Source organism: Macrobrachium nipponense, chromosome 1, assembly GCF_015104395.2.
Source record: "Macrobrachium nipponense isolate FS-2020 chromosome 1, ASM1510439v2, whole genome shotgun sequence".
NCBI lineage: Eukaryota > Metazoa > Arthropoda > Malacostraca > Decapoda > Palaemonidae > Macrobrachium > Macrobrachium nipponense.
The window spans coordinates 30,173,854-30,183,959 of NC_087200.1; the positions used below are offsets into that span (position 1 = coordinate 30,173,854).

Sequence of the window (10,106 nt, forward strand, 5' to 3'; positions counted from 1 at the left end):
ATGATTAAGAGTAACATAATAAGTGTAAACAGAAATCAAATATATATAACAATGAATGCTGATATGAGGTACAGATGAGTGGAAACAGTTGATGCATATGCCAATAAGTAATAAATAACAGGTTGATAGAAGAATGAATAAGGTGAACCAATGAATTAGTGAAACAATCAAGGTAGCAGGTCCTATGCAGAAGATTTGGAACCCAAAGTTTGATGATATCTAAGGACTGTTGAGCTTACTCTCTTATATGGAAGTGAAGTATGCTCAACGACTGCAAATGAGAGTAAACAGACCAAAATAGTTACGATGAATTACTGATTGCATCCTGCAAGTGGTGTAGAAAGGAATGAAGGGATGAAAATTAAGGAGTTTCATACTAATATAAATTTGGTGATCTGAGTGTACTGAGAATTGGAGAAAATGGAGAACGATAGGACATCGAAAATGTTTATAACTAAGAAGTGTTGGAGGAAGAAGAGGTAGTCCTAGGAATTGCTGGATAGGCGCGGAGGAGGTTTTGTTAATTCAGGTTTTCTTTGCAGCCTGTTGTATATATATATATATATATATATATATATATATATATATATATATATATATATATATATATATGTGTACACACATGCATACACACACACACACACACATAGATATATATATATATATATATATATATATATATATATATATATATATATATATATATATATATATATATCTATGTGTGTGTGTGTGTGTGTGTGTGTGTACATATATACAACAGGCTGCAAAGAAAACCTGAATTAACAATAGTTTATTATGAAGATAATTTCCTGAATTTTATGGCCTTAAGTTACCTGTAACGGTCATGAACAGTGTCGTACACCCTGTCCAGACGTGTAATTTACATTGATCTTAAATGTCACATGAAGAACCTTCTCAAAAAACCTCCTCCGCGCCTATCCAGCAATCCTTCCAGGACTACCCTCTATTATTTCCTCCAACACTTCTTAGTTTATAAACATGTTTTCCGATCGTCCATACGTTTCGTTCTCCATTTTCTCCATAATCTTCTCAGTACACTCAGATCACCAAATTTATATTAGTATGAATCTCCTTAATTTTCATCCCTTCATTCCTTTCTACACAACTTGCAGGATGCAATCAGTAATTCATCGTAACTATTTTGGACTGTTTACTCTCATTTCCAGTCGTTGAGCATACTTCACTTCCATACAGGAGAGTAGGCTCAACAGTCCTTTGATATCATCAAACTTTGGGTTCCAAATCCTCTGCATAGGCCCTGCTACCTTGATTGTTTCACTAATTCTTGCTACCATCGCTCACTCTGAAAATTTGGGCCTGTTGTATATGTGTACACACACACACACACACACACACACACATATATATATATATATATACTATATATATACATATATATATATGTGTGTGTGTGTGTACACATATACAACAGGCCAATTTTTAGAGTGAGCGAAGGTAGCAAAGAAAGATAGATTAACAATATATATATATATATATATATATATATATATATATATATATAGTATATATATATAACATGTTTGTGTGTGTGTGTAAATTTACGCATATCCTCGTAAACAATCCTTAACGGAGTCCCAGAAGGTAATACAAAAGGCAAAAAATAGCACCTAAGATGCAGACAGAGGCTATTGTTCTTGATTGCTATTATAGATCCGTGTCAATGCACCTTCAAGACCTCTTTCGATTTAGAGAGCTAATACAAAATATTACCATCACGCAACTTAGGAAGCCGGTGAAAATCACCAAAACCTCTGACCAATCATATAATAAGGCCATTACTTCAGGCATCACCAACTTCGCGAAAAGAGAATAACACTGACTCTAGTCTCCCGATCAGAATCGAGACACCTGCACCGCGCTTCCTTACCAGTCGTCACTTTCCTGGGTAGATACTCTTCATAATACTGAGCGGGATATACTTTGTTGTCCTTGTAATAAGCCATAATGCCCCTCTGGTGCTCCTGCGTCTATGGATCCTCATGGCGAATTCGCATCAACCCAAACAAGGGCTCGATAGACAGATAACGACGGAGGGTTCACTGCCGCATATTCTACACGGGGGAAGGTCACTGTCCTTTGACTCGATTTTCCAAGAAGAAGAAGATGAACAACAACAACGACAACGGAATCAACTTCATTAGGAGTTCAGGCGGGGAATAATGCCATTATCACTGGACGACGAACTCGTTGGAGCGACCATGCTCGAGGCCAGGCTGATTTACAACTGCTAGCCGTGGTTCTCATGTGGCTAAACATCAGACGAGATGCATAACAGAGAATATTGATTCGTTTGGGAGGGAGGCTCTCTGTACGCGCGCAGTTTCGGGTTCGACCTTATTGTTGGGGAAGTTCTTCAAGGTAGGATCCATAAGAGAAGGAGCAACAGAAGAAGAAATGATGACTTAAGTTATTCTCTCTTCTTTGAGAGTAGAAGAAACAGGAGAAGAAACGTTTTAGAGTAATTTTCTTTCTCGAAGGTGTTGGGAAATTAGGGAAAAGAGGTGGAAACAAACACCCTACCTTCTTGAAGAGTAGGAGAAACTAGATAAAAGCAAACAATAATTTTGGGGTTTCTTCCCATGTTGGACAAAACTTATGGCGTACTCGCTCATCTATGATTTATCCATTTTTTCATTCAGGCTCATCCCCAGATTCTTATTCCGTTTTAAGAGTATTTTGGCATGGTCACCTGATTACGCCTTTTCCATTTTTTTAGATACTTTCCCTGATGTCTTTCGTATGCTACAATTAGGCTTAATCATAGACGAACTTATAATGAAAAGAGAGGGACTGGGAGACTGTGGATAACTTTTCATAAAGTAAGGAAATGCGTAGACAAAGGGCAATGGCAAAATACTCTTAAAACGGAAAGAGAATTTAAGGATGAGTGTGAGTGAAAAAATGGACTCAAGGAGGAAGTGAAGGGAGAAGAAAAGGTAAATAAACAAAGGAGAAGGAAAACCAAGAAAGAAAGGTGTGTTTGTAACGTGAACCGAAATAAACAAAGAAAAAAAAAAGAAAAAGTAATTGGGTGACTAAAAAAAAAAAAAATAACGTCTCAGAAGTGACGAAGGAATTATAGTCCATTATCAAGCAATTCATGAGGCAATAGTATATTTTATCTCCATCTTAACTTGAAAATGAGCAAAATTAAAACAAGTACAAGTTTTGTTTATCTAAGCTTAACTGCATGAAACATGAAATCAGGCGTTGGGCTAAGAAAAAAAATTAGAACAATACCTAAGAACTTACCTGGAATATAAAGAATGTTATTTATTAATGCAAATGTACCTTGCGTGATACGCAGAAAGCTGTAGAGACGATATTCTCATTGCCTGCGTAAGGGTACTCCATACGTACGTACGATAAATATACAAATCACTCACAGGGAAGAGTTCCTTGAGCTTTTTATGACGCTATATTCTTAGCACAAACAGTGAAGTTTTTCATCCTTTTATTTGTCTGTTCTGTTGTTTATTTGCTAATGTAGTGATTGTCATTGATTTATTAATTTTTATATATTTATTTAACACAGTCGTTCATTTACTCATATATCCTTCTACTTCTAAGGACAAGATGATAACATTTTCTCTTCTGTGAAGATTTGTCACTGAAGCCAAATTAACTTTAGGCTTTGTCCGGGTAATTGTTCTGCATAATAATAATAATAATAATAATAATAATAATAATAATAATAATAATAATAATAATAATAATAATAATAATACTGGATCGTTAGAATACAAACGTATTGTTGCTGGGACTACCATGCTTCAATAAAGGCAAAGTCTTTATAAATTATTCAGCTAAGCTGCTTGCTGAGAGCTGTTACCATAAACAGTGTCTGAACTGGATGACTCTAGTGAACTTTCAAAGCAGTTCCGAAACCTATGAAAAAAAAAAAAAAATTATTCGTTCTGCATGCGTCATAAAGTATACTTTATTTTATATATTTCCTTTTTACAATAAATGTGAGCTTTCGTATCTGTTCTTACTTATTTTTGTCTGTTTATAACAACACGTATTATATTTCTGACACTTTCGTAAAACTACTACAAACTATGACATTGATTTTTTTTATGGGAAAATTACCAGCCTTTTCTCGTTCTTGTTATATATTGTTTCTCTTTTTTTATAGAAAATGATAGCTATTTATAACTTTTTACCCACTTAACATAACTACATAAAAAACGGGAATCAATACTTTTAAGGGGGAAAAAATGTCATCTAGCGCAAGACTCTATGTTCAAGAGTCATGCCATAATATACTTTGTCTTTCAAGGTCCGTCTTCGTAATGCCGATGACAGTCCGTTATACTAGATGTTATTTCTGGACATGGTCTTAACATGGTCTTTCCCTTTTACAAGCGAGGTCAGCCCACTTAATGAAAATGTCCCTTCAGTGGATGGTCCAAGGTTCATCCCCCTGTCTGTCCAAGGATACATTCTTCTTTGAAAAATGCTTTTAAGAATGTGGCCAAAAGAATGTGTATATTTTTAATGATTGGTCCAAAAGTAGGTCTACCTCCAAAAGCTATGTTTACCATTTTAAAGAGGAAAGGTGACTAAGCAGAGATTACGGAAAATGGTGAGAATTGAAGGTTTCATTGAGAGGGAAAGGAAATAAATAGTAGAAATGAGCTATCCAAGGATTTCTGATACTTTATCATAATACAGAATCTTCCACAAAGTAGTATATGTACCTCCAATTGCTGATGCCCCAATGGCTGGTCGACAGAGTTGAATTTTTCATATTATAATACACCAGGTAAGACCGCTTTCTGTGTAACTTTCAGTGCTACACTATAGGTCAGAGGATTTTTCAGTAATTCTCATGTTATTAGTAAATGACACGGATTTCCATGTTTAAGAGGAATGAATAAATTAGAAATGGGACAACACTCCTGATGCCTTTAAGTATGAGTATAACACACAAACAGCTTCGTGTAATGTAGAACTATACATAAGTAAGTCGTGGTGAAACGTAAAGTTGGATGAAGATAGAGTGACAGGGACTGCTGTGGAGATGTTCGTTTAAAAGAAGCTTAGTTGAATGAATTCTGTTGACAGTAGTATCCGTCTGCACTGTGTTTAAAATTAAGAAACAGGGCAAACACCTTCTTAATAAGACTTACAAGAGCCACTGTCAGCGTATTCACAGAATAATTATAAACTAGATTTCCATATGAAGAATAAGTCCTATGTAAAAAATTGTTTTCTCTCAGGGAATGGTTACAAGTTTTCCACGAGAATGAAGGGTTCATCTGTAAAAGATACCGATACTGAGATGAACCCTGGAACATATTGATTATGACTAAAACCTTTTTTTAGAAGACTGGAAAACTAGGAATTCAGAAAATGCGAAACAAGGAGGAACATTTCTGCCAACTCACTTTCCAGGGAAATAATAAGAATTCCCCCGACAGATGGATGACAACACCTATATACACTAAACGTGAAACATCTCTTGAGAATGTTTATCAATTTCGACCTTTAAGTCTTATTCATAATTGTATTTGCAAATCAAGGAAAACTCTACATTTTCAAATAGATTCTTGGGACCTCAGGAGAATCCCTAAGGACATGAACTTCAGGAAATACTAAATTCTTGGAAAACCAAAACGGAATGAAAAGTTTAACAATTTTGCCAAATAAGAATCAGCCGAATTGATTAAAAAAAAAAGAAAAAGGAAAAATGTAGCTACCATAACTTCACAGAAAGTAGAATTTCAACTCTTAAAATTAATTGAGGGGTGGAATATAGAACAGAGCGCGCCCCAAAATAGCACCATTGAATTTTAGCGAATAATAAATTTGATGATGATTAATCAGTATGTGTTCCCACGAAAGGAGAAAAGGCTCTGAAAATATCTAAGACTTTCACAAATAGGATGCCAAAAAATGACCTAGCCATGGTCAAGAAAGCAGGAAGAAAACTGGAGTTAAAAGCAATGCAATTGAAGGAATATGCGATAACTATGACTTTATTTTTGATAGCTGTTCTATCTAAACACTGAAATTGATGTGACATAGTACAATTTTATTCGAACTCAAACAGGTGCATTACTGAAAGCACTGAGCCCCTCATAAAGGATTCTAATGAATCGTTTCTAGCCAACAGTTAAGCGAACAAAGAGTAAGTCACATTTTACGTGTGGTAGATAAGCACGCAAAGTGCTTTCAATAAACCTGCTCTGTCCACTTAAGAGAGGTACCTGGGTTGCAGGTTGCTCTAAATTTAAATTAGGGCAGCAAAGACCAAACTTGGTCAGTCGTGTGTTTACATTTGGTGGCTTTTGGACATTCTAGTCACTGTATTACTTTTAGACAGGGAATGCTATCCTTTGAATAATGTAACAATATTACGTTCCCTAAATATTTTTCATCTACTTCTGCTATGTTGACAGCCGGCTCCATACGCTTACAAAGTTACTGCTGGAATATCCGCAATATATTTCTGCTACTGATAATACCACTTATATCATTCTTGTGATTTCTCCTGTTGCTGCATTGTTGCTCTTGCCTCTTTTGCTACTTTGTTGCTGCTGTTTTATTGCTTGAGGTACTTTATGCTATTTCGCTGCCGCTGCATTTCTGGGAGTGCCATTTCTTCATATTTTGTTGTCGCAGCATTTTTGCTTATGCTACTTTGTTGCTTCTGCTACCTTTGTTACTACTTGGTTGCTTCTGCTACTCTTGCTACTACTTTGTTGCTTCTACTACTTTTTTGCTACTTTGTTGCTTCTGCTACTTTTTTGCTACTTTGTTGCTCCTGCTACTTTTTTGCTACTTTGTTGCTTTTCTGCTACTTTTTGTTACTTTGTTGCTTCTGCTACTTTTTGCTATTTTGTTGCTTCTGCTACTTTTTTACTACTATGTTGCTTCTGCGACTTTGTGCTACTTTGTCGCTGCTGCATTGTTGTTCCTTCTCTTTATTGCTACTTTACTGTTTTTCCATCATGATATGCTTCTGCTATTTTTCGTTTATTTCACCACTTGACTACTTCAGCTACTTTTTGCTACTTTATCCTGCAGGGTCTGCTGACAACCTTCATCCCTACTGTTGCAATGCAGCTTTTTCCTATTATTTACCTTTCGTTACTTTGTTGTCTCAGCTTCCGCCTACCTGCTTCTGCTTTAACCTGCTCTACCAGCAATGAAGTCTCGGTACTATAGTAGATTGACATCAACCATGCATTTGATGTCTAGGCCAGCCCCTTACGACGCTCCTGATTGGCTGTTGATAAGCCAGTCACAGGGCTGGAAACGCCCAGTCTCTCTCGAGATTTCACACGAGTAGGATCTATGTTCCAGCTCTCCTGAGGGATACGTCTTTCAAAAGTATCCCTCAGGGGAAGTGGAACATACATCCTGCCTGTGTGAACTCTCGAGAGAGACTGAGAGTTTCCAGCCCTGTGACTGGCTTATCAACAGCCAATCAGGAGCGTCGTAAAGGGCTGGCCTAGACATCAAATGCGCGGTTGATGTGAATCTATTATAGCTGCTGCTGTTGCTGCTCATCTCAACAACCCTTTCCTTCCTTTTTACTGCAGATTCTGCTTTTAAGTTACTCTTCATCCGATGTAGTTATGTAGTTATTTTTTGAGGGGGGAGAAGGGGTGGGGGGGGGGGGGGGGGGGGGGGGGGGGGGGAAGCAAAGTCCCACAGCTCCCGCTGACAAGAGGATCGCGTGATGCACTGTTTGCTTCCCTCTGAGTCAAACACGAACCCATTGATTCGTTACAGATATCGGAGGTTTTCACTGCGCTTAACGGATATCCGTGAACTGTACCTACGTTCTGTAAAAGTCACTTTTTTTTTTTTTTTTTTTTTTTTTGCCTTGAGGCGGACACTGAACGAGGTCGTAGGATGATATTTACATACATGCACACACATATATACTCATAATAATATATATATATATATATATATATATATATATATATATATAGTATATATATATATAATAAAAGGAGCCCATAAAAAAACACCAAAATGCAGATAATAAGTACTATATTTTGGCCTTTTTGTTGTCACCTTTTATTATTCTAACGACATTTTTACCTTCCTATATTTATATATATATATATATAGATATACTAATATATATATGTATATATATATAGATTTAATATATATATACATATATATATATATATATATATATATATATATATATATATATGTGTGTGTGTGTGTGTATATATGAATATACGTAAGCTTACATACATACCTACCCGTACCTATTATAGGTGTACGATATGGGTATGACTGTACATAAGAGTCTACTATTCCCTGACGTTGCGTTATTATAATGAACTGGGTACAATTGGTCATGACCGCAGTAAGTACGGAATGGAATCGGGTAACCAATAATATCGTTACTGAAGTCATCGAGTTTCTAGCATATGCTCGTTTTTGATGGGATTTTATTTATTTATTTATTTTTTTTGGTCTGCTAATGAATACACATGACTGAAGTTCCTATAAGAACTTAAGTTGAGGTGAACTGACGTGAATAGTGTGTTAATTCCGTACACTGAGGAAGAACGCGAGGATATATAATTTACGAAAAAGAAAAAAAAAAAAAAAAGCGCCACGGCTCACCAAATAGAGCATGCATGTAAAGTTCCTTCTAGAGCAGTTGCATTTCATAGCCTTAAAGAGTTTATCGTTATGAGCCTTTTTTTTTCTTCAGATTAAAATTGATTTTAATACACACAGCATTCATATCAATTTGGCGAATTCCGACCTCATGCTATATCTCAATTTATTATTCTCCTGGTTTCAAAATTAGGTTAATTAGATCCTTAATTATTAAATAAGTTCAGCCATTTCTCTTGTCAATAACTGACCTGTGTAATCATTATGAATCAGTTTATCTTTGCCTCAAAAAAGCCAAATAACAAGAATGTATTGTAAAGCAGTCAGTCTTAAATCACTTCATGATTTACTCTCTTCCACCTTCATAGGGCTGCTACAACATATTTTGTTACAAACTTCCTTAGCATGAGTAAAAATGAACATTTTGAATAATGATCGATCGTGCATATTGACCGGATGCAATAATTAACCATATTCCTCAAACGGTTCCACTTCTGCATAGTTTCTCAGTAACGCCCAAATTGGGTTTACCACAAATTAGCCTAAGACCAGGCTCCATTAGAAGTGAGAAACATCCGACATTTGTCAGTCTCTACAAGCTTTTCAAAGTAATTGATAGACTGACCGACAGATTTATTCTTGACCGCAAACTCGTGTTGCACCTTTCATGAGAATGGCGTAGTGTCACGGACGACGAGGTGAAACTTATCGAAGATCGCAAAAATAAACAAATATCTTCAACTTTAAATGTGAGAATTGCAGTCCATAGCGCCTAATTTATATCAGTGTTATTTCGCGCAAGAGAATTGTGCTCAGATATAACAAGTGACTCGCTGATTATGGACGTTTTTCCATTACACGTGATTCACGGGTGACGTTCGTTGCGTTAATTCATGATAGAAAAAATTACTGTTTTTATTATAATAAAAAACACACAATGTGAGTAAAAATTTTGTTACTCAATATCTGAAACGACCCACCCTACACACCACACACACACACACACACACACACACACACACACACATATATATATATATATATATATATATATATATATATATATATATATATATATATACATATATACATACACACACACACACAAACACATCATATATATATATTATATATATATATATATATATATATATATAATATATACATATGTTTATATATATATGTGTGTGTGTGCGTGTGATGTATCTGTATGTGTAATTTTCGTATGCATCTGCAACACGATTAATGAACTGGAAGCTTCCTGCTTTGGAATTTATCCTTGACTCATCAACTACTAAATTTTATTTTGACACATGATACAGTCTTTCGTTAAAGTCAATGAATGATACACGCACACACATACACACAGACACACGCACATACATACTTACACACACACACACACACACACACACACACACACACACACACACACACACACATATATATATATATAT

The 10,106-nt window shown here is 35.6% G+C and overlaps 1 protein-coding gene across 1 annotated transcript in view; it reads right to left on the reverse strand.

The window, feature by feature from the left end:
* Positions 1-2,255, reverse strand: part of LOC135220111 (uncharacterized) — a 34,886-nt gene extending 32,631 nt beyond the window's left edge. Inside the window, exon 1 of the mRNA XM_064257424.1 lies at positions 1,913-2,255. Within this exon, the coding sequence (XP_064113494.1) occupies positions 1,913-1,988 (76 nt within the window). The 5' untranslated portion in view covers positions 1,989-2,255. The remainder of the gene's footprint in view (positions 1-1,912) is intronic.
* Positions 2,256-10,106: the final 7,851 nt, after the last annotated feature.